Source organism: Lepidochelys olivacea (genome assembly GCF_965140295.1).
Source record: "Lepidochelys olivacea isolate rLepOli2 genome assembly, chromosome: 3".
Lineage (NCBI taxonomy): Eukaryota > Metazoa > Chordata > Testudines > Cheloniidae > Lepidochelys > Lepidochelys olivacea.
Window position 1 is genome coordinate 48,222,846 of NC_140413.1, and position 26,767 is coordinate 48,249,612.

Below are 26,767 nucleotides of genomic sequence, written 5' to 3' on the forward strand. Positions count from 1 at the left end.
TAAATATGACTGTCCAGTCCAACAGCTCAAGTGGCTATTGCCTTTGCTAAGGCAAGGTGGGTGAGGTAATATCTTTTACTGGACCAATCTCTGTTGATGAGAAAGACAAACTTTGAGCTACACAGAGCTCTTCTTCATTGCATATTGCCTTTGTTGTGATTCTGATAGCTGCAACAACTCCAGAAAATCCAGACGAATTTTTTTAGCTGAGGTTTAGCAAATATGACAAGTTGCTGGAGGTGAGTTCTTCTGGGGGACAAAAATAGGGCAAGTATCTCCTTTAAAAGCAGTCTATGCTCCAATGCTTCATATTGGGAATAAAAAAATCCCAGGGTATGTAGCTTAATTTATCCCCTCTAACAGCCAAAGATTAGACCACTGACTGTATTAACTCCATCTTTAAATCTTTGAAAAGATCAGTCCTTGACCTTCCACTGGCTGTTTTAAATCAGAAGCAGATTAAACATTAATCCTAGTGACGGTAGCCCAATGTCCGGGGGTGAGTTCAAGGCCAGCCAACTCCGCTAGAAGACCAAAAATAGGCATGAAAGGAGGAACAGCCCAACTCCCAGAATCTCAATCACATATCATAGAATATCTGGGTTGGAAGGGACCTCAGGAGATCATCTAGTCCAACCCCCTGCTTGAAGCAGGACCAATCCCCAATTTTTGCCCCAGATCCCTAAATGGCCCCCTCAAGAATTGAACTCACAACCCTAGGTTTAGCAGGCCAATGCTCAAACCACTGAGCTATCCCTCCCCCTGATATTCATGTGATCAAAGCAGAGAGGGCAGAAAAGCAGGCAGCATGCCTCATAGACTGCTGCCAGCCAAGAGGAGGAGTCAGAATAACCAAAGCAGAAGAGGCCACATGGATGCTGGGTGTCAAAATTTCACTTTATGACCATTTAGTAACCTGATAAAGGAAATGGGAAGACCACAGTAACTGGGCAGTCTTCATGTGTGTCTGTCTATTCAGGTGCTCATATGTCCTTCACCACAATGACAACAGAGCATTTCACAATTATCAGTGGATGTCATCCTCTAAACACTCCTGCGAGGGAAGGGATTATTATCCCCATTTTAAAGATGGGGGATGGCATCATACAGTAAATCTGTATTTGAGGTGGGAAGCTGAATCCAGAGTGGCTGGGAATTGGACACAGGTCTCCTTATCTTTATTATTATTTGTATTACCCTAGCACCTAGGGGCCCAAGTCATAGACCGAGATTCCATTGTACTAGCTGCTGTACAAACACAGAACAAAAAGAGGGTTCCTGCTCAAGGGGATGGGGCGAATCTCCTGCATCTCAGCCTGGTGCTGTATCCAATAAAGGTTTTCAAACTTTTTAGGCTGCGTACCCCTTTCCAAATAATGTAGTTTACAGTGTATCCCCATCTGAGCAGGGTCATAATATACCTATGATTAGAATGCCAAATCTTACTAAATGAAATGTGTTGTCCGCCGTTACAGGATTTTTGTCGCATATCCCCTGACGGGAGCTTGCGTACCCTTAGGGATAGGCATACCCCAGTTTGAAAACCACTGCATGAGACCGCCATTCCTATTCTTGCCTGCAAGAAAAACAGCCAATAGACTAACAAACTGAGCCAATAGACTAACAGACTGCCTTGAGACAGACTGAGGAAGGATTGACTGGCAAACAGATTAGCATGGAGCAGAGACCAGAGTAAGAGTATGTCTACACTACTGCTGTGAGCATGCTTCCCAGAACACACAGACAGATATGCCTTACCTCTGCTCAGGCGAGCATGCTAAAACTAGCAGTGTAGCCAGGGTTAGCATGGGCAGCGGCTCAAAGCTAGCTGCCTGAGTACAAAGCCACCCAGATTCTCAGGGTATGTTCTCGGGCTAGCCTGAGTCACTGCCTGTGCTACTCCCACTACACTGCTGTTTTTAGCATGCTAGCTCAAGCAGAGCTAGCACCTGTCTGTCTACCTGTGCTGGGAAGCACACTCCGAGCTGCAGCGTAGACATACCCTAACAGGCAAGAACACCAGTGGCAAAAACACATGCTTGCTGATTAGAGGAAAGAGATGATGCCAGCCCACATGCATCTGAGAGAATGATGCATTCTCTGCATTTTATCATTCAGGGTGTGTAGGGCTGGATGGAACATGGGCTGCTGGGATGGGACAAAGGTTAAGGATGTGTGTGGCATGTGAAGATGAGTCTGACAATGGGAAGCTGAGGAAGATAAAGTCTGTTGGTTGACAGTTTGGAAGTGCCTGAGACTCCTGAAGTTTGGCAGATTTGGGATTTTTTAACCTGGAAGTTATTTTCCTTCTTTCTTAAATCAGATGTAACTAAGCTGAGTGCAGGTCAGCTGAAAATATTTTTAAATGCAGGGCTTTGGAAACAAAAGTTCATGCATTTATGTAGATGCTATTTTGCAAAATGTGTACATATTTTTACAGGACCAAATTCTACCTTTATTTATACCTGTGCAACTCCATTTTCAGTGGAGGTGTATAGGTATGAAGGAAGAATTTGCTACACAATCTATACAATTATAATTAATCTTGCACAGTGTATATACGGTATATAATTCTGCACATTATTAGTTTGACTAAATGTTCTAGACATAATACCACAGAAAATAGTCCACACTGCATTATGTACTTGAATTTAAAAATTAACCATAAACTGTTTCCCCCAAAAAATATGTGAAATGCACAAATAAAACAAAGACTATATCCTGGAAATATATATGCTTTGTGTATTTTCCACACCAAAAGGGCAGAATAACTTGCAACATACACGCCCAGCAACGCATGCAGAAGAAATTAATGAAAGCAATATGCTACCATTTCTACCCCTTGTGTGTATTATTACCAAGGGCTCCATCCAGCAGAATATACCTGCAACCTTCTGATTTGCACAGGCCGCAGAAGGCAGTAACATATTTTAGAGCAGAACTTATGCTGATCTGGGACTAGGCTGGTGCTAACTCAGCGCACTACAGCCATCTCCTCTCCCAGTGAACCAAGCATAATTCAGATGCAGGAGAGAACTGAGCCTCAAATGTACACTGTATGTTTTATTTTTGCATATGATGCCTTCCTCTAGTATAAAAGCCCTTAGAACCATGTTTTGGTGAAATCTCATTATCCCCCAAACAAGCATCATGACTGTGGCAAACAACTTAGATCACTAACCAGAGCCAAAAAATCCCTGGTACCTTGCAAACCTCCCAGCTTGCAATGTAATTAGAACAAATATAAATAACAGAGCATAGTGCAATATCTTCACACTGAGAATTGTTGATTCCAATTCAGCCAGCATCAGCGCACTTTCTTAACAAAAGACAAGGTAAAATCCAAAAATAATGTGTAAGGTGTATAAGTCAGATCCCTCACATTCGCTCTCCCTTGGATCTGTTTACATCCAGTGAACCTGGTTATCCCATCAACTGCACCAAGCTACCATGGACTCCAAAAGAAGTTGCATGCAGGCAACTGATGAGAGGAACAGGCTCCAATGTGTAAAGAAGTCTATATTAGAGCAAAGGGGTTTAACTTAAAAATCACCTCTGAATTTGGTCCAGAGAGTGCACCCATTCATGTGTAAAGAGGCAGAAATCCAACAATATGATTTTCTAATTTTTAGTTATTTCATATTTCCTAGAGTGGTTTAATAGTTATTTATTTTTAAAACTCTAGTTCGGTTCAAGTCTCACACATTAGATCACAGCTAGTGCATTTTGGTATGACATAACATACAGGTTGGTGGAAACAAACATTAAATGAGACTGAATTAGACCTACAACTGCAACTCAAGAAGTTTTCTATTTAAGTCTTGTGCAATGGAAAATAGCTCATGGAAAATAATGGTAAACACCCTGTCAAAGTGGTTCACGTAATTTATAAATTTATTTCCCTCATTATTCTTTATAGATAGAGACAGTTACTTGAGGGTTTTACTTTCATTGTCTTTTTACATACACCCAAAACTCTCCTCGGTGCTTCACAATACTGATAACAAGATAACCAACAGGCCAATTCTGAAAGTGCTTATGCACACGACATGAGTAGTTCCAGTGAATGTAAGTATACTTAACCCCTACTTGTTCCAATTTTCATAAATACATATACTTAAACATAGCATTTTTCCTATATATTTATGCTCCTTCCTATTCCTGTTTAGGATTTATAGTTAGAAAGCTAAATTACACTGTAAGAGGCTTTTGGTAAAACAGTTTTTTAACCAAAAATCCTAAACAGTAACAGTATGATGCTATGCCACATATTGTTATTTGATTATGCAGGCTTCTGATCATTTAAAATGCCTGCACCAGAAGGAACTGGTTTCTAACAATACTGCAGTAGTCACACTAAATAAGGTTTAACAGTCATCTGCACTACATCATCTACCTCCAGTGCCATTGTCTAACTCTAATTTTGAGAAGCAATTCTATACCACATACTGTAAAGATGAATTATACTGTACACAATCCAATCACTGTGGAAAAATTTTAGTGCCAGCCTAGTGTGATCCAGTATTACCATCAAATGTATTGCCTTCAAAATTAAATGTTTTTAAATGATTCGTATTTTTAGAAAATGTTAGAAGTAACATTTTTTCAGTTCTCAAAATCAGCAGAAAACAAACTCCAAAAGATGCAAAAACAATTGTATTTTTCTGATCTTATTATTCAACAAAACAAGCCTGTATGTGAGCAACAAAACAAGAACCTTTTATTAGAACTGAAAGAAATGCACAAAAAGCATTGTTCTTTATAAAATTAACCATAAAATTGGCTATTTTTGTAATCTCTCTACAAATAGGGAATGAGATGTCTAACTAAGTAGCTTACGATTCAGTGTGTATATTTGATCATATAAGTCATCAGAATTTTCAAACACTGGAGAAGAGAGATCCCACATTATACAGTTTCTACAGATTCCTACTGCAACTGATTCGTGCACTCATGATAATTGCCTACCAGAGAACACAGTATCTGACTGAACATATATTGTCAAGAGAAACAAGGCTTACCTGAAAGTGCAAAATTATGGTCCATATTAACCCCAAAGTCAACTTGGGATTTCCATCTGTTATGTCATCATTTCTAATATTTACCAGTTTCACCTGCCATTGTGGAAAAATAAATGTAAAAGCTGAAACAAATTGGTGCTGAAAACGTTTATTCCACCACTCAGGTTTGACTGTAAACTAAACACTACTTGAATCCGTAATGTATTCAGTAACAAACATATTAGACCACATTTCAATACAATCTGTCTCCTTTGTGCAGTGCAAAGGACCCAGCTTCTGGTCGTAACTGGCCAGTTGAGAACCACCCTAGTGGGGACGAACTCTCAGCTAGAAAGTTTCTTGTGCCAGCTGTCCCGCATCCCGGTGCAAAGGGCATGTCAGAAATAGAGAGGCTGTGTTAGGGGTGTAGTACATCAGGGTACGGACAAGAGTGGACTGTTGTAAGTCATCCCAGGGCTGAGAGCAGCACAGGACAGCCCTTAGACTGAGGGAACTATAACTGGCTCCCTGGCACCCTCCCCCTCCACCCACTCTCCTGCACCAAAGAGAGCTCAGCTGCAGGAGAGAATGTGGCCCACTAAACCAATGACAATATTTTATAATGTTTACATTTCTAATAATAATTAATCATAAATAAGCACATATATAGCACTTCACACCTTCAAATTGTTTCTCACATCTTAACTAATGAACAGGATTAAAATTACTAACTGAAGTTTCAAAATCAATGGTCAATCATATTTGCAACTCCAATAATCTCTCATTCAGAATGGGTTACTGACACCTTTTGGTAACCTATTATTATCATCTTCATATATAATATAAACATCAAGTGCATATATATGTATGTATGTATAAAATGTGCCTATTTAGTTTGTCAACTGAAAGATGACCCAAATAAAATGCACTTGATGCTTATATTAATCAATAATTATTTGTGTATGTTCTTTAGGATACACACTGCATCAACATTTAATGTGCAAGGCCATATTTTCTTCTTGACTCCCCACATAGGTATAACTACTGTCAGTAGGCATTCCCCATGGAACAATATATATATATATATATACACACACACACACACACAAATATATCCCACAGTTATAAAAAAAATTAAGAGATCCTAATTTTTCCCCTCCTATTACATTATAAAAACTGTTCAGTTTTGACAAAAATGTACCCTACAGTCACATATTGCTTTTATTTTACTCATTTGCCTTTCCAAAGTTAACCCTCACAATTATGGATATTTGGGGCCTATCTAACCTAAATCACAATACACTATTTCCAACAGGAAGTCACCCAACCAATCTTGTGCAAGATGTTTTCCAAATATCATTTTTAAATGTGCCTTCTCTATTCCAGGGTTCTTGGGAGCTACCCCAACTGCTGGCAAAGTTCCCTTATCCTTGAAGTCTGTGATAACCACTTGTGTGCAAGTATCATCTTCCTCCAGACTGGCAGTCCCTCTGGCAGGGGCACTGAAACCTTACACAAATCAGGGTCACGCTGGCAACTTGCCAAGGTCCCAAGAGCTGCACCTAAGCTGTGTAAAATAGAGGAGACTGCACAGTAGCCATCCTATTTAATACGGACATGCAGGATGAAAAGACCACCGATGACACCATACAATATTCTGCCTTGATTCAAGAGTCCTGAATACTCAGATCATAACAGATCATTGCATGCTGAAACCTACAATCTCCATTGACTGCTGCACCTTAATAAAAAGGAACATGGTTGCGCATTGCATTTCTTATGGATTTATTGAACCAGGGTCTCCCATTTAGAAATAAGCTATAGCACTACCAAACCACCAGCGTCTAGGCTGCACAAATATGCTATTTTTGATTGTCAGCCTGTGTGGCCGTTCGTTTTCTTAGTGCAGATCCTATTTCCACTGAGGTTAGCTGCAAAGCTCCCACTGACTCCAGCGGTACGGGACTGAATCCTCATTGCGCAGATGTCAGCAGGTGGCATTTCTTATTTAAAACGAACGTATTGCTATTGTGTCACTTTTCTATTCTTCCAGCCAATGTTTAAAGCCAGCAAAAAACGCTTTTCAGCACCAGTTCACAACTCACGACTCTTCATGCCAGCTCTGCCAGCACCAAAGGGCTGTAAAGCCGCCATAAGTGATTACTGGGGAATTCTCACAAATTACCTGCCCCATGACATGGAGGCATCATAGGATGCAGGTTGGGGGAATTCCTGTGAAAAGGGAGCATTGGCCTGAGTGCTACTGTGCTCCAGCTATTCTCAGCTGCGAGAATGGCTACCTGGGGCCATCGACAGCTGGATGTAAGTTAGGGCAATATCTGCAGCTGCTTTGCTGGGAGTGAGATGACACTGAGGGCCCCCTCAGAACAAGGGAGGAACAAAAGTGGCTTTACACCTTTGCTCGACATCTCCCCTATCACCAAATGTCCACCACCATCAGTTCAGGCACCACAATAAATCAGATCCTTGTTTCTAACCATTTTTACTGTGTGCATTTTAAAAAAGAACAAATAGCATAGCTGTTCCTTCCCCCATCAAGCTTCTATTAACTGTATAAGTGCAATTTTCACTTAAGCTTTATTTATTAAAACTATTACCATACCTGGCGTTTTTTCAAATAGTCAAGTGCAATTTGTACATTCTGGAGTCTGTGAAAACGCATCCGACCTTTCTCTCGGGGCTAAAATTAGAAAATGAAAGTTATGAGATTTTCCAAAGACCAAAACTCCTACAAGGTAAAAAATCTGATTTAAAAGTTTCCATTTTAAATCCTTAAAACACTAATGTTTCTACATCTATTACAAAAGTGTAATTGAAACTTAAGGAAAAGTAACTGAGCTATGAATTTATAGAAAGCCTGTTTTCATTGCAGTTGAAATTTATTTGCACAACTATTGGAGAGCAGAAACAAAGGGCCCAATCCTGTAATCTGATCATTACAGTAGGTGCCTGTGTCCCGGCCAAGTGCAACTGATGTCAAGAGGGCTCCTCATGGGCACAGGGGCCTACCCATATGAACCAGATTGCAGGATCGAAGCCATAGTGGGAAATAACTAGATGTTGCATCATAACAAAAGATTTACAACATTTCAGTTAAACCAAATCACAAGTAATAATCATGTGTACCTCTGAGCTGTCCAATTAATGACTCTGGCAAGAATGTAATAAGAAAACTTACCTTAGTATGCAGGTGTGATGTGTGTTTAGATTTTGTTTGTGTTTTAACTACATATTAATAAATATATATTTAGAAACATGTCATGAAAATAAACTCTTTCCTACCAATAGAAATCCTATAACTGCAGTCTTAGTGCCTGTGTACTCCTTCCTCAGGTAGGATTTCATTAACTTCTGTTCTAGCACAACTGTGTGATCTACTATGTGAACACTTATGCAAGTGAGGCATGAGGAAAGTTAAGGATCCCCCTCATCCCAAAGCAAAAACAAATCAACAAAGAAGAAACTATAAAACAATTATGCATGGTGTGTTAATGAAAACATGGCAAAACAGCATTCAGTTAGTGTAAAATCACCAGCAGGAAGAATTACACAGAAAAGGAGTTTTTTACTTAGCTGTCAGAGATCAACAATAGGAAAGCAGTTAAATTTATGTCATCACAATATAATATCCTTCTTCCTTATTTCAGATTTTTCACAAACTGTCACAGTAATATGCTCAAGCATACTACAAACCACTTATGCAGCTCAGCGATGAATATGAGTATTTCCTCAGACAATCTCTGTGAAACAGTCAGACAGTCACAGATTTTCCTTAGTTGAACTATTTTCCCCCCTACGGAATATCACGTGTTTGCCAAGAGGAAACATGATGAAATGCAATTGGAAAAGAAGCAGAGACTAAAACACAAAAATGGAATTTTACGTTACCATATAAGATTTCAATCGGTTTTAAAACTACTGAAAGGTTTGGATCAATCCCTGCAGTTTTTATCATAGAATAACTTCCATGAGTGGGACTAAGGACTACAGAATTGGCATCTTACTTTCCAAAACAAGGAGAGTTTGCTGAAGTCCAGACTGTCAAAAAGTAACAATATAAGATCACAGAGGGGAAATATTATACAGCTAAAGTACAAGTATCTTGAGACACATTATGCCCTTGGATGAAAGCATACAAATTCCAATGAAATCATAAGAGCAGCATGACACACTGTGCATCCAAGGATAGAAATTGGACCCCAACATACAAAGCTGCTTTAGCAAACACTAGCAATGCTGGTTCTACAGAGGCATGAAACAACTTCCTTTGGACCAGCCAATACTCAACATTTTACAGTTTTTAAGTAGATACTTCCCTTCTGGATGACATAAATCAGTCAAAAAATTGGTAATTCAGCATCTGTTGCCATAAAATAAGCCCTACAAACAATCAATATATTTACTAGCTGAAGCACTACACATAGCTATGAGTACACTACCACTGTGCACTATCTACTTTGAAAAGTGACATAGTTAAATCAGATCAACCATCTTTGTGATGATAAAAGAATATTTTCATAATTAATCTAAATTCCATAATTCCACATAATATTATGTTGTACAAATGTTGTATATGAGAGTTTTACTCCATTCAATGGAGCCAAGATTTCACCCTTTGCTTATATTGTCTGCATAATTGCTACATAAATTACAGTGATTGAAAATAAAAAGAAATCTTAGTGTAACTGAATATAAAATAACATAATTACATAGTATTTTGATTGTCGCCTACATAGTGTTGTATTTGTACAACTTTTTTAAGTGTAGTGATTGAAAATAAATGGAGATCTTAAAGCTTTGCATGTCACTGTTTGCAAATGAACTGAATGAAAAAAACATCTTTGTCCATATCTCCATCTTATCAGTCTTTTCCAGAATATGTATATCCTGGTTGATCAGCATGAGTTCTTTTGTCCTTTCCACTGAACTACGGCAGAACACCAAACTAACAGGTTACTTTTAAGTTAGCAGTCACCACACTTCAAATACTAAGTTAGTATAGTTATGGGGGTCGGCACGTACCCCCTTATCCTCATCCTCCACATCCTCATGCTGTTCATACGCGCATGCTTCTGTTGAACTCACCAACCGTAAGGTCTTCAAAAAATCTCGCTCCCTTGGCTAATGAATATAACAGACAGAAGATAGGACAGCAAAGACACAAGACAGACCACAAATGAAGAGAAGAGCATGAACAGAAGAACATAATGAAGAGAACAAATACCAAGCAAGGGAAGTAATGCTCACAAAGAAAGGAAATGACACCCGAGGAGCGTATTAGACAATTTCAGGGACATTTTTTCCTTGCTATTTGTACTTTGTTTTCTTTAATGTGAAATAATATTAACCATCCAACATTTGCTAAAGAAAATCCAAGAAAAAAAGGAAACGAGATAAAGAACTAGTACATTAATCTATAAAAAGAAAGAAGTTTCATGATCACAGAAGAAGACTGACAAAAATAGTTCATATTCCCCACACTGTTCATGGTGTGGTATGTATCAACAGAAATACAACTTATGCCTCTGGGATCAACAGTCGCATAGTGTGGGATATATCAAAGAGAATCCTAACAGCCCACATCTGAAGAGTTAGCAAACTGCATAAATGGGTATATAATGGCCTGAAATTATTGCACAGTGATTAAAAAAAGCTCACCAGGGTATCCCCAGAAAGGACTTCTAGAAGGGAGATCAAGTTATGTCCATCCCTCAGGTCTTCATACAGATCATTCACATGCTTGCGAACCTGCAGAAATAGAGAGGGAGAGAGAAATGAAATTTAAGATGCTGTATCTTTCCAAGAATTCACCATGATATTTAATGCTGTTTTTCTGTAATGTACACACACTTATATATCTCAACATGCCACTCTTGGTTTGTTCAGTCACTATGCCAAGAGAAATACAAAAACAAAATTAGCTGCAATGTAAACTTATATTCAACCCTCTTCCACATTTTCCATATTCTTATATTTTATTAAATATGGAAAGAAGAACAGTGGAAAAGCCACAAGATAGGCAACAAATTGTCAAAGTAACGAAGGCATAATCCCTACCATGTTTACTGAGGCCTAATACCTATCTACTTTGGCCTACATAAGGATCAATTAAGGAAGACACAGTTCGCACCCAAGTCAGAATAAATTGCAGAAAAAAAAAAAAAAGACAGAGCTAAATCCTGCCCTGATTTACAGCCCGTGCAAACTGGCTGGATCCAGGCAAAAATGTAACCCATATTTTGGCCCCTGAACCAAATACAGCAAAAAATTAGTAGAAACCTATCACTCATTAATCAACAAGAATGTATCTCATCATTCTCAGCTTTCCCTCTTAAACAGTGTATCTACCCAAGGCTCACTTTTTTTATCCATCCCATTGCTATAATGAATCATTATATTCAACTAACCCACTGAGTTCTGGTTCCTCAAACAGTACTTTTAGCACCACTTCAAAAAGTAACTTTTAACCTGAACACGCTCTCCCTTAGGCCAGATTCTGCCTTCAGTTACATCCATGAAAGAACAATGTCAACTATGCTGCACAAGTATAAAGAAGGGCAGAATTTGGCCACGATTTAAGATTCAGCAGTTCTGAGAGGACTTTCAACATTTCTAACTGCTCTGATTTTGGATTATTTTGGCACAAGAGAGGCCATCCAACCTACTAAATTGGGACACAGAGGCTCTCATTTCTCATAGAGGCAGAGACTTTTGACATTGCCTGCCACGGCAGAGGTTGTAGGGCTTTCATCTACGTCCTCATTTTGGGTCCCCATTAAAACACCATACAGCAGCGTTCCCCAAAATTTTGAGAGTCCTCCCACCTTACCCTGTCTGCACTGCCCCCCTTCAGACTCTGAAGTGGGGCCGGGGTTCAGGGGAATGCAGATAGGGGGCTGACACTGGGGCCTCAGCTGGGGGTGGATGTGGGACCTGGAGTGGGGCTGGGGTGGGGCCGGAGCCACAGCCAGGGGTGGGAGCGGAGCCACAGTTGGACTGCAGTGAGGGCCAGCAGCCAGCCTCGCGGCCAGGTGTGGCTCCAGCCCCGCCCCGTTCCCGTCCCCAGTCTCAGCCCTGGGCCGGGAATGGAGCTGCAGCCAGAGGCTGAGGCTGGGGCAAGGCCAGGAGTAGAGGCCCACCGAGGCTGGGGACGGTGCTAGGTGCAGGGCTTGGAGCCAGGGATGAGGCTGCAGGCGGGACCGGAACAGAGCTGGGGGCGGGGAGTGGCTGGGTGGCACTCCCTCCCTGCACCCTGTGCGGGCTGGCCTGGGCCCCACTGCGCCCCCCAAAAAGTTCCTAAGCACCCCCCAGGCAGCGTGCCCCACAGTTTGTGGACCTCTGTCTTACAGAAAGCTTTCTGAGTTTCCAGAATACTGTCTGATTATGGCATGCAAAAGGGCAGACAGGCTCTTCTTAGGCTTTTAATCCTGCCACAGGGGCTAAATTCTTCTGCCAATATGGGATCTATGAGATGATCTCTCAACTGTCAGCACATCTGTGTGCGTGAGAAGAGCATCAGGAATCAATCCAATTCCTCTTCTGCTTGCAGTAGGGAACTAGATCTGGGCTGTGGGAGAGATTTGTATATCCTTGTTATGAAACAAATAATTAACATATTTGTTGCTAGGTTTAAATAAATGTATTTTAGTTCAAGGTACCTTGCTCCTACTGCAATTTACAAAGACTATCATCTTAAGTGGGACTAACAACAGAAGCACATTTATGTTTATGTTGAAAACTAGTCCGAACAAGCCATCTGGAAGATTTTTCCATAATGAATTACTGCTGATGTTTTCTGAGATACTTGCGTATCACATCCACACAGCAAAGGCAGTATAATTCTACTTCTGGACATTAGATCAAGGTAGATATATTGTCAATTGTAAAAGGAGGTTAAATTCTCATACTAGCTAAAAAGAAAAAGCCTTTCCTGGATGCCGAACCTAAGAAGCAGTGCATGTGGGAAATGCTGAAGGAGGTTTTTGCTAGAGATAAAAACAAAGATGACATTGTGAACCATGTGAAGCAAGTTCCTCTGCCCGATTCCACAGAGGTGGGAACACTGGAGGTAATTTACGAGGACTGTCTGTCAGCACTGCTTTCCGATTTAAAAAACACTAAATACATGTCTCTTGCAGTGGACAAATCAAGTGACATAAGTGACACGATCTAGCTTTTGCAGTTTCTTAGATTTTACGATGCTGAAATTTTCAAGGAAGAATTTTTGTGCTTAATACGATTAGAAACCTACACCACAGGTGAGCGCATTTTTGCAAAGGTAAAAGGCCTTTTTGAAAAAAATGATTTAGATCTGCAGAAAGTAAACTTACTTCTTACAATCTTGCTTCCCTCCATGACAGGGAAAAAGAAGGGCTTTTTTTATGTTTGGCACTGATACACCCTTCATTAAACACACTTCACTGCGTCATTCACCAGACTGTTTTGTGTGGTAAATTGTCTGGGGACTTGAAAAAAAAACAATGGATATTGTGATGAGATTAGTGAACTACATACGTTCAACTTCTAGCTTGCAACATCGTCTTTTAAAAGTTCTTTTACAAGACATTTCAGCTGAATACAGTGACCTGTTGTAGCACAATGACGTTCCCTGGTTAAGTAAGGGGTGCACGCAAGAGAGATTTTGTGCCCTTCAAAAAGAAATAACAGAATTTCTTTGAAACCACAAGACCAATAAGGCTTGCGAGTTCCTGGAATTTATGAATGATGTCCCCTCTATGTCATAACTAGCTTTTCTGTGCAATATTATTGGTCACTTGAATTCCCTCAACTTGCAGCTCCAAGGCCATGAAAGCAGTGTTGGGGATCTGTTTGAAAAAGTGTGTGCCTTTCAGAGGAATCTTGAAAATCTTTCAAACAGTCTTAACAGGAAAGATGTTGCACTTTCCAACATTGTGTGTTGCTGCTACAGATGAAAATGCTGCAAGAATTTCTAAACAATTTGATCAAAAATTTTAAAATTCCAAAGAATTTGCTTTTATTTGTTCATGAGCCATTTGTTGTCTATGCCGATGGACCTTGCCCTCCTGAAGCAAAGAACATTCTTGATTCAATTTATGAATATATGTTAGGATATAGAGATTCAGGCCTGTCTGCAAAGGCCTGTACTCTAAGAATTTAGGTGTATTCTTATCACTTGGCTAGTGATAGAGGTATAAAAGAAAGAATCAAAATCACTGTCTGCTGGTGTAAGGGCCTTCTCTTACTGTGACAGTCTGAGGCCCTGTTCTTAGGCTAAGGCCTTTGGCTAAGCAGCAGAGGCAGCCATAAGCTGGGAAGCGAACGGTCACATCCTCACATTCCAAACTAGTCACATAGAAATAAGGTGCTATTGGGCTGTTAGGCACTATCAGGACAGGATTGTATTCCTATCACCTCCAGAGAAAGGGAAGTGCCTAGAAAATGTAAAAGGAAACTTAGTTTGATAGCATCCTGTCTGGCAAGAACTCACTTATCAATAGCTGGGATGTGAAATCCTCACTTCTGTATTGTTTTGTCATTATAGTTCCCACTTTGCTGTTGTTTGTCTGTATAATCTCTGTCTGGTTCTGTGATTGTTCCCGTCTGCTGTATAATTAATTTTGCTGGGTGTAAACTAATTAAGGTGGTGGGATATAATTGGTTACATAATCATGTTACAATATGTTAGGATTGGTTAGTTAAATTTCAGGAAAATGATTGGTTCAGGTATAGCTAAGCAGAACTCAAGTTTTACTATATAATCTGTAGTCAATGAGGAAGTGAGGGGGTGTGGGTGGGGGTGGGCATGTGGGTGTGTGAGATGGGAACAGGGAATGGGGGTAAGAAAATTGGAATCATGTTTTGCTAAAGGGGGAGATGGGAACAGGGAATGGGGGTAAGAAAATTGGAATCATGTTTTGCTAAAGGGGGAAATGGGAACAGGGAATGGGAGTAAGGAAGTTGGAATCATGTTTGGCTAAGGGTAGGAATGGGAACAGGGACACAGGTGTAAGGCTCTGTGGTGTCAGAGCTGGGAAGGAGGATACTAAGGAAGGAAACTGGAATCATGCTTGCTGGAAGTTCACCTCAATAAACATCGAATTGTTTGCACCTTTGGACTTCGGGTATTGTTGCTCTCTGTTCATGTGAGAAGGACCAGGGAAGTAAGTGGGTGAAGGAATAAGCCCCCTAACATCATGCCTTTCAATAAGAAATTGTAAGGCTCCAGAGCTCAGATGTCTTGAAGGCAAAATTCAGAGAAGTGGGACTTTGTGATTTCTGGACTCAATATGCTGACCAGTTCCAAAATAGCCAGAATTTAGCCATCTAGATCTTTTAATGATGTTGGGCTCAGTGTACCTCTGCGAATCTAGGTTTTCTACCACGAACAATATAAAAAATCAATACTGTAATCGCCTGAATAGAGGAATATCTTCATCAGTGCATGAGCCTTGCCATGACCATAGGTGCCAACTTCTACTCACGCCAGTGGGTGCTCGACCTCCCTCTGCCCCCGGCCCCGCCCCCATTCCAACCCCTTCCCCAAAGTTCCCGCCCCAACTCTGCCCCCTCCCTGCCCCTATTCTGACTCCTTCCCCAAATCCCTGTCCTGGCCTTGCTTCTTCCCCACCTCCTCCCTTGAGCACACCATGTTCCTGCTCCTCCCCCTTCCCTCCCTCCCAGAATTTACTACGCCACCAAACAGCTGTTTGGCAGCAGCAAGCGCTGGGAGGTAGGCAGAGGAGCAGGGACGTGGCACGCTCAGGGGACGAGGTGGAGGCGGGGACGGGACGGGAGGTTGGCTGCTGGTGGGTGCAGAGCACCCACTAATTTTTCCCCATGGGTGCTCCAGCTCCAGAGCACCCATGGAGTCAGCACCTATGGCCATGACCTCCTACAAACCACTCTTCACAAAGCTTACCAGAGATCATCCATATCACCTCTCCAATAGATATTGCCATAAACGCGGGTAAAAATTTTGATTTATAAACTTTGTTAAAAGATAGAAACACTAATACTTATTTTGCAATCAAGGTCTTTATTCATTGGCAATTGAAGTTTGTTTTTTGGGGGGAAAGAAAGGGGTTTGGTCAGGCTTCTGCACAAATGGCCTGCCTCTAGTCATGAAATTCTCAAATCGGCCCTTAAGTAGATCTAATTGAGTGTCACTGCTCTAGAGACTCTGGAGAGTCTTATCCATTTTGCGCCCCCCATCCCCTTCCGTGAAGACAGTGTGCCTCACATTTAGGTATCTACTAATATAACATCATGCAAATCAATGTTTGTAACAAGATGTCTGAATTTTTTGATGTTTCTATTGAGCTAAAATTTTGAAGTTTGGACCACATATTTATTATGGACCTCTGTCTGACCTCTCCTATGGAGACCAATGAAAGGTCAGTCTACATTTACATTATAAGAATGGCTCTGATCCCACTCATACAGACACTTTGCATAGCTGGTGTAAAGGCAGCACAACATAGCATTTATTCCCCCTAGGCCTCCTGGCCCCAGTCCTGCATCCTATCCACCGGACCCTTTTGCAAACCAAAGAGACAGGAAGGCAAAAACTTCCAAACTTTTGGAAAATGAACCTACAAACCTTTTAGGGTTCTTCCATCACCAATCACAATTCACAGCATATAGCTAATGTCATTATTTTGGTGCCTTTAGTTAAATGTCTGTGTTTAGAGTTTTCATCCATTCTTCTATTTGCTTTCATTAAGGAACACAGAGAGACCTATTTTTTCCATCTCTGTGTCCACACGAAGAAATTTGCTTCCAAAAACTTCCCAAGAGAATACCCCCCTCACACAGCAGGGAATATCATCAAACAACTAATTTTTTTTACAGTAAAACCTACAAGTCCAGAAATACGAGAGCTAATTCTGATCTCATTTACACCAGTATTGATCAGGAGGAACTCCACTGAGATCAGTGAGTTAAACCTTGCTGGAATATGCAAAAAACAGAAATATACTTTTGGAGATTTTCTTTTAACATTCTAAACCAGCAGTTCTGAAACTGTGGGTCAGGACCCCAAAGTGGGTCGCAACCTCCTTTGAATGGGGTTGCCAGAGCTGGCTTAGACTTGCTAGGGCCCAGGGCTGAAACCTGAGTCCCACTGCCCAGGGCCAAAGCCAAAGCCTGAGGGCTGGCAGCAGGGCTCAGGTTGCAGGCCCCCTACCTGGGGCTAAAGTCCTTGAGCTTCAGCTTTGCCCCCCCACCAAACTCCCCAGAGCAGTGGGGCTCGGGTTTTTGCCCCCACCACCACCACCATCAGGGGCAATGGGGCTTGGGTGGGCTCAGGCATCAGTCCCCCCCCGGGGTCGTTAAGTAATTTCTGTTGTCAGAAGAGGGTCGCGGTGCAATGAAGTTTGAGAACCCCTGTTCTAAACAACTGAATTTCAAGTTCAAGCATTATATTATTTCATTTTCTCACCAAGATCAAACCGAACTTGGTCTACCAGTCAGTAAGCTCATTTATTAAAAGAACATGCAGCAACCTCTCTGAGCTGTTCTATCACTATCAGTCTCAAAATAAATGATGTTGTTGTGTCTGTCTGACACCAACAGTGTAGGGCAGGGACAAATACGTGACAGGGTCTACGGAGCCTAGAGGAATTTCAGGGGGTTTGGGGCGTGCTATGCTGTGCTGCACATGTGCAATGCTTTTTATATTAAATTAAATCAATACATGAACTTTGGGTTTTATTTTCCTTTCAAGATACCATGGTGGAAAAGGCCGATTCTTATTTCCTAAACTGTTTGTGGCAAAGGCAGATAATTTTGGGGGAAGATGTAGCTGCACTCCTGAAAAGAATGGTCCCACAAGCAAGTACACCCTATTCCAGTGTGCAAACAGAGCTCCAGAACAGAGCAGATCTATTGTGCAGTATTGCCAGCCAAAAGGGATGGTGCACGCTGGGAGGAGAGGAACGAAACATAAAAAGTCAGGGGCACCAGCATATCATACACACTCCCTTCAGCGGTACTCTGCATAGTCACAGGGCTGCCCAGTTTATAAGTCGGCTAATAGTGGGACCAGAACATACTGATGTTAATTCTTCACCTCAACCACTTGCTCTTTTTCACTTAACAGAGAATATCTGTGGCTTTGAGGGACCGGGGGGTATTATTCCAGTCCCTCTCCCGCAACACAAGCCTGTTTAATCTTTTACTGTCTCCTATTTCTTCTTTCATTTCTTATTTCCTGTGGATTTGTCTCACCTGTGCCCAACTTACACAAAGCCTGAGCCGCCTTCTCGCCCATCGTCAAAATGCAGAACTATACAAAGCACAAAGAGACAGTGTGGTCTAATGGTGAGAAAAAAGGGACTGTGTATCAGAAGGTTCTTGTTTCAGTTCTACCACAAACATACTGTGTGGTCTATAAGGGAACTCACCTAAAATCTATGTACTTCATTTTCCCTTTCTTTTTTTAGTTTCAATTGCTGTACTTTGACTGCTCTTAGATTGTGGAACTCTAGTCTTCTTGTGCTATGCTGAAAGCTCTCTAAGACACAGAGGGCTTCCTCCTCCGGTGCCACAGTCGCGAACACATGATCATTCGTAAGAACTGAAACCATATTATTCTTTTACCAGAAAGTGGCAATCCAAAGTATGTATTAGACAGCAGCCAAGGCAAAGAAGAAGAGCACTTTGCAAGATGCAAATAAAATTTATTTCCGTCAGAACTAAAGCATGCAAAGCACACGTCATGAACTGAGTCACCAGAAGAGGACAGACAAATACAATTCCCAAAACTGCTGAAAATAAATAGGTGCATAGTTCTAGCTTGTGTTCTATAGCTTATTCTTGTACCTGATACATAAAGAATGTACATGACACAGCAACTACATCAAAACCCAGTTATTAAAAAACAGTAGGCTGAAATCCGGTATGTATTTGCATTTTTTTAATGTGAAGAGTGGTTTGATTTAAATTATCTATGCAAACCCACAGGCAATTTGAATCTATCTGGAAAATTAATTTACGATAATGATATAACAAATATTCAGTACTTGCCATGTAAACCAAATGATCACTCAGGTGGCTCTTTCTGAGAGAGAAAAAATGTAATCTTGCAAAGTAAACCACCTTTTCCAGAGTACTGCCATATGTCTCACAGATATTTCAAATACCTCTTGGCATTGTTTATGGAGTGAATGTGGTAGGTTAAAGGAGAAAACAGTGAATTGAAACTAAAAATAAAAATGTAGATTTAAAATAAAAACACGTTTCCTGAAAGAATCTGAATTATGCAGTGGAAATATCTGGCTAAAAAAGTAGTTGAGGTAGTTTTTGAGACTAGATGACCTGGGATTCTTTACAAGCAACAGATCTGGAAGCAAAGTTAACTAAGTGCACAATATGGTTTCAAAATGTTTTCCCACTTTGCCAAAGGCAAATTAGATTAGAACTCAAGAAGTTAGAACCATAAGGGGTTGGTTTGGAAAAAAATGTGAACACTTAACTGGCACTGATTTTTGAGTCCAAACCTACATCCACTGAAGTTCAGTGACTTCAGCTAGATCAGACAAATTATTGCCCTCTCACTGTTAGATTTACAACAGATTTAAACTTAATTTTTAAGGCTCTAATCCACAGTAAATTTAAGTCACTGGAAAGACTCCCATTCATTTCAATGGGATTTGGATCAGGCCCTATGTGCAGTACTCAGAAAAGTAGTTATAGGCAACATACTGAAGTCATCCACCTTTCAGCTACAGCTTCTCTGAGATAAGGCTCACATGGACACTTACAAAGGCTACTATAATTACACCATTCAATTTAAAATGTCACCAACAGCCAAGTCTCTCTGATGAGAAACTTGTGTGGCCTTTGCAGAAAGCTCCTAACATCATGTTGGGATTCCCTCATTCCACAACTTCCCGGAAAGTGTAGTGGGGAGATTTTATATACACAAAGAACATGAAACAATGGGTGTTACCATACACACAGTATTTTCTACTGCATGCATCCGATGAAGTGAGCTGTAGCTCACGAAAGCTTATGCTCAAATAACTTGGTTAGTCTCTAAGGTGCCACAAGTCCTCCTCTTCTTTTTGCGGATACAGAATAACACGGCTGCTACTCTGAAACCGGAAAGTGTATGTCCTTAAACCTATTTCCAACAAAGAGCAACTAAACACAAAATTTATTATTACTGTTAATATCACTAACAAGGAAGAACCAAAAAGAAACATATATATATATATATGTCCCTTCTTATGCCGCCACAAGCAACAGAGTGCAGTCAAAAAGCCAAAGACGCCAGCAGCATAACAGGCAATTAAAGAGCATTTCTTTGATATATTTATGTGGGAGAAAGATAAATCACTCAATCCGACATTGCCAACAAACTTAGTATCCTGAATCATTTCAGGATCAGCGAGGAAACCCAGTGAAAACGGAGATCAAACCATCCCTCCAGACTAGAAAGAAATTATTTTACATATTAAAGGAGACCAGGTATGGTAATGCTATGAAATTGGCTGCGACAATCCTCTATGAAAATTGAATTCACTAAGTTCAAAGGAAATTTTTAAAACAGTGGAACCAAATTATTTAAATACTGGACCAGAAGCCAAAGAACTGAATGCCGCTACTGCAGAGAGTCATATTTCTTGAACATTGACAATCAAGGACCAGTAGAGACGTTAGTTACAAGTCTACAGATAAATCTATTTTACATGGATTTAGAAAAGGAAGATTCAGACCCAAGTAATCTCCTTGATCTTTTATACAAACAAGGCTTATCATGCCAGGACATAAGGCATGATTTATCTGATTTTTTCAAAAAGCTGCTTGCCAGCTGTAACAGGATCCTAGCTTTAAATTCAGCATGTAATTGTGGGAATATCACACTTGCCAACATACTCCTGCATAACTAGTTTGCTAGACAAGGCCTGATTGCTGCCTATCTACTATATGGTTTGCCCAGACTTTTCTAGGTGACGTACATAAGTACAGTTCATTATACAGTAGCGCTGTTTGATCCATCTAGTTTACATTCCAATAGAATTTTAGCACATCTAAGATCCTTGCCATTTTCCATTACCATACTGAAGCTGTGCCAGAGAGAATCCCTTTTTCCAACCATCAACATTTCTCTTACAAGGGATACAGTCAGGATTGACAGGCTCCAAATTTACATTATTTTTAAAACTACATTTTGTTTTTACTCATTCCTAATCTAAACCTTTCCCGCAACATAGTTAAACTGCTGGGTGCACTCCCAGAACAGTAAACCCAGGCTCTGGATTTCTCCACCATTGCAAGTGTCTGAGTGAATGTGATAAGTGCACATTGGTATAGATTTCAAAGTAACAGCCGTGTTAGTCTGTATTTGCAAAAAGAAAAGGAGTACTTGTGGCACCTTAGAGACTAACCAATTTATTTGAGCATGAGCTTTCATGAGCTACAGCTCACTTCATCGGATGCATACTGTGGAAACTGGTATAGATGGCGCTGTTTCTCCACTCTTTGCCTGTGTTCTGATCTTACATGCAATAAAGGTGTTGAAATATACACAAATCCTGCTCTTCCAATCTGTTCACAAGAACAGGACAGACAGGTAGGGCAAAGAAGACAGCACAAAGGGCACACATGCTCACCTTTTTTTCTGTATGCCTACATGCTGGCGAGCTAAACTTGATCAGTCCAATTTTAGACCTGGTGGCCTTGACAGTGTCTCTTTAAACTCACTTGCATTATTTGTCTGTCCTAGACTGAGTTGGTAACCTAGTCCCTAGTGAGTATTTAAAATACATAGGGAGTGAAAATCATTCTGCCTTAATTCCATATTTAAGAGTAATTTCCTAGCTATTTGATTCTGTCCCTTGAACTCCTCAACAGCATGAACAATTAATCTCATTCCACTTCACAAAATCCCTCCATAATTCCAAATACTTTTACTAAGTATCTTTAAAATATTCTCCTCTACAATGAGTGCAAATTCAATGTCTTCGACCTTTCTTCATAACGAAGTCTATAAGACAGGTATGATCCTAGTTGCCCCAATTTACATTCACCTACCCAATGTCTTGTACATCTGCAACAGTGGATTTACATTCTTCCCCCCATCAATCCATCACAGTAGTCTTGCATGGATAGCTCAAGATTTTTCCTTTTTACAGTAACCTCTACATCCCTTGCACATCACTTTACTGCCAGACTACTCCATTTCTGTTGTTCTCTCTATTTAAGATTGTTGCCTCCAATCTTATTATGTTGCATTTTCTCCATTATTCTGCATCTCTCTTACAAAGTCCTTCATACAAAACATACAAATCTTTGTGCCTTAAGGTAAATACACTCTTGCTCTATTTCCAACATTGATGCTGTTAGCAAATCTTGTTCTTACATTTATTTAGATTTATTAAATGAGATCAGATATTCTCAGAGGCCCCAAATCAGCAAAAGAATTTAAGCATACACATCACATTTGGCATATGAGTAGTCAATGGAACTTATATATGACTGTGTACAAGGACCATGCTGAATAAGGGCCTTAGTACACGTATGATATCTGAAACGTAATAATTAAACAAAGCAAAAGCTTTACCAACTGGCTGCATGTCAAAAAGACAGCTATTCCAATTCCCTAGGTCACCTACAGAAAAAAGAGCCTCAGATCCATCTAATTCACATATCTTAAACCTTTTTTACGCAGAGAGCTTGAAAGATCAACGAATTCCGGTTCTGTTGAACCAGTCAAGACAGCGAGTTCCAGAGTCAAAGTCTACTAATTGAAAATGCTTTTTCAAACCCCATTCTATTTAAAGACTGCAAGCTGCTCAGTGGATTTCAACTGCCCTAGTACTTGAGGGGGAGAGGTGGACTCAAACTACACAGAGATTAGTAGGTCAAAATCAGCACCTGGAAATCCTGGGAACCACGGCAGGCTAAACAGGACCATTATGTAAGTGGTTAGCACAGTTTGCATTAGTTATTTATTGCCAGCCAAATAACTTAAAACTATCATAATAATGTTCCCAAAACCAACCACTGAAATACTCCATTTGTCATCCTTGACTTGCTGGACAAGCTGCAGTTATTAATGCTTTGTTTTTAGGTTTTACACAACAATCTCTTCCAACTTTTTTCTGCAATTCTTCACCTTAGCACATATGCTTTGATGTTGTAAATTAGCAAAAGTCTTTTTAAAATATAGCATAATAATAATAATACATTCTAGGAATTCAAGTTAGTTAACAAGCACTGTTGCTCAAAAATCCATGCCAATTATCTTTACAGACACTATCCATTGCTTAGTTAAAATCATGTAATACTGCTTACATATTCAATTTGCAACCTAATCTATTTAAAAATCAGGTAAAAGAAGTTTCAATTACTACACATGCCTCTGAATCCCACTGCCAACTTCTGACAATAGCACAATCACATTTTCCAGTATTTAAAAATATTTTTCTCTCCCCTCATCCTGTGTGAAAGAGTCATTAATGTAGGGCAGAGGTTCTCAAACTGTAGTCCACGAGCTCCATTCAGGTGGTCCGCGGATAGTTCCCTCTAAAGTGCACACCTGGGCAGCCGCACACTAGAAAATGAAGGGCCACCCACCTAATTTAGTGGAGCCGCGCAGGCTGGCTCCACTAATTAGGTGCCTGGACCCTGGAGAAGACGTACACGTAAGGTGCTGTGGTGGCCTTGGGGGGAATAGGGGGTAGGTGGGAGGGGGCAGTGGGGTGAGAAGAGGGGGTGGGAGGAATTTGGGACGTGCTGGGCTGCGGAGGCCAGAGAAAGAGGTGATGTTCCCCGGCTGCAGCTGCCGGGGAGAGACGGCCCTCCTTCCCAGCCTCAGCTCTGTGGCTGCTGTGGTCGGGGACAGACCCCACTCCCTCCCAGCCCCAGTTTGGGGGCTGCTGCAGTGGGGGAGAGAGGGCACATCCATCAAATTGGAAAGGTAAGACTACTGATATTAAAATATGAGTTGTGTGCTTTTATTTGTAGAACAAAAAAAGTTCATTATTAAGGTTTTTTTATATAACGCTTTTAACCAAAGCGCTTTACAATAGTTAGCGAATGGTACAAACAACATTTGGAAAGATCATTAAGTGGTCCACCGAGACCCTCAGCAATTTTCAAGTGGTTCGCGAAAAAAAAGTTTGAGAACCACTGATGTAGGGAAAATTAACTAAAAGACTATATGATGCTAATGTGAAATTAACTGTACACAAAATGCACAAAGCAAGCAACGTGAAAAAAAATAGGGGAAAATATTTTTCTCATCTCTTTCAGCTACAGTAATCCTAGAAGTTGTCTGTAACAAGAGTAGGTAAAAATATAGAAAGAAGTATGATTTTTAAGATAGTGGTAGCCCTTTAACTGAATCAATTAGCAATTGTTTCCTGTATCTCATATGCAGGTTTTGGGGGTTGTGGTTTTTTGTTTTTGTTTTTAAAGGTGGTGGAAGGATCCCAGACCTAAAGTGCAAGGGAGAGAGATTCTGAGCTAGCCTCGACTTTGGTGAGTCAGACAAGTCACATACCATCACATTTTTTCCTCAATATAAATACTAATAATTTTACAGGCCCTGGAACAATCAGATCTATGAGAGTGGGCCTCATTCCCTGGGAAGAACCGCACTGAATTCAGTAGGATTCCACATATGAGCAAACATCTGCCTGTGTGGACTCCATTGAACTCAATGGGGTCTACCCATATGGATCCAATTGTGGGACTGGGGCCTTATTCAGTAAAAATACTCCCCTCCCCTTAGCGCTTAATGAAGGCTATGCAGAACCAAAGGACTCTTTGTTGAGTATGTATTTATAGAAACTCTCATAAGATTATTAATTATTACATATACTACAGTAGAACCTAACATGTGCAAGGCAGTTTCCAAACACAGAGTAAGACACATTCCCTGCCCCACAATCTGTAAAGAATAGTAATGCTATCAGAAGTGTGAAAGTCTTGATTCCCATAGAGTATGTTTTATTCTGGTATATTTTTATTAACTGAAATAAATAAATGCAATGGATAAAAATCCATAGACCAAAGTGTTACAATATTAATTTCGGTGTGAGATAGAAGCATCCCACCAGCTCTGGTACCAGCAGACTTCACCAAAACAGCATCTACTTTACAAATAGTTCTGATTGAACATGAGGCATGGAGGAAGTATGCCAGGGCATGTACACTTGGTGACTTCGTGCAATTCTACCAGTGCTCCCAACTCACATCACTAATGCTTACAAGGTGCAACATTGTCTTCCCAGCAGGTGCACCCCCATTGCCTGATTCTCACTTCATAGTCCCTTTTTCAGATACTCAGCTGCATATCTGTTTATAAAGCTACTGTTAAAAATCCCCCACTTTATCTCACATTTGGATTATAAAGCTGTCAGTATACACTTCACGTGTACATCTTTTCACTTGTTCGTTTAATGATTACCTGCAGCATATTGATTATGAAGATAAGTGAAGTGTGGGATGCCATCAGGTTCAAAGATAGAACTGTGACATTTATTTTGCCCCTTTTAAAATGTGTGTTAGTCACAAGGGCAGAAAAAAGGGACATATAAATAGATTAATAAAGAATGTCAACCAAACATTCAGGGGTCCTGGAACAATTTGTATAATGGGGGTGCTGAGAGCCATTGAACCAAACTGTAAACCATGTACATAATGGAATCCACTTCCAGGCAGGAGGTGCTGCAGCACCCCTCCCCCCCGCACCCCCACCCTAGTTCTAACACCTATGCAAACATCAGCAGGTTTCATATTACAGCCCAGCCTGTTGTTCTGGTCCTCTAGGACATTCTAAGAGAAATCGTGGGACTGAAGATCACTAAAGAGGATGACTTAACTAGTGTAAACAAAATTACTAATATAAGTCTTACAAACTATCTTTGCAGAGAGGAACTATGAGAATTCAATGTTTGAAAACTGTTTTGCCAGAGGAGGACTGCTGGATGGGGCCTATAATAGCGTAACTAATCGGAAATGAATTGTTTAAATTACTAAACTGGAATGTTAATGGACTCCTATCAAAAGCTAAACGTTATGAGAACTTTAAAGGACGTAAGGCAAATATTATTACATGGCTAGACTGGACACCATTAAGAAGAAAGCAAATACCGCACTGACTTGAACACAATATTTCCCATATATAGGGCCTGATACTGCATTCCTTGCGTACCCAAAACTTCCCTTCCTTCCACAAGAGGTGTGTGTGTATGTATGTAAGAAATGCAGGAACGTGCCCCTGGAATATGCAGCACAATAGCTAGGGCATTTACTTTTTAGTGGTATTCACACAGCATGAAAAAGCAACTGTGAAATTAGAAAATGGCTGAATACTGTAACCATGCCTCATTTTTGAAAAGCTAAACAACATGTAACTTTGTTGAGGTCTACACAGGTACAATATGAGGTCAACAGATAAGACTTTATTCTGGTTAAAGCACTTGACTTAAATAGTAGTTTTTCTTGGGAAATTAGCTAGAAATTAGAAGCTAGATTTCCAATATTATTTGTCTTTCTTTAAACTGAGATTCTTATTCTGTAAAGCCAACCCATAATGAAGCTATACATTGACATAAGTGATTAGATATTCAAGTAATAAAATCATAGAATCATAGAATATCCGGGTTGGAAGGGACCTCAGGTGGTCATCTAGTCCAACCCCCTGCTCAAAGCAGGACTAATCCCCAATTAAATCATCCCAGCCAGGGCTTTGTCAAGCCTGACCTTAAAAACTTCTAAGGAAGGAGATTCTACCACCTCCCTAGGTAACG

General features: G+C 40.4%; 1 protein-coding gene across 1 annotated transcript in view; it reads right to left on the minus strand.

The window, feature by feature from the left end:
• Positions 1-26,767, minus strand: part of DST (dystonin) — a 473,375-nt gene that overhangs the window by 256,068 nt on the left and 190,540 nt on the right. Inside the window, exons 6-8 of the mRNA XM_084622757.1 lie at positions 10,680-10,769; positions 7,624-7,701; positions 5,022-5,114 (exon numbers count right to left, since the gene is read on the minus strand). Of these exons, the coding sequence (XP_084478883.1) occupies positions 5,022-5,114; positions 7,624-7,701; positions 10,680-10,769 (261 nt within the window). The remainder of the gene's footprint in view (positions 1-5,021; positions 5,115-7,623; positions 7,702-10,679; positions 10,770-26,767) is intronic.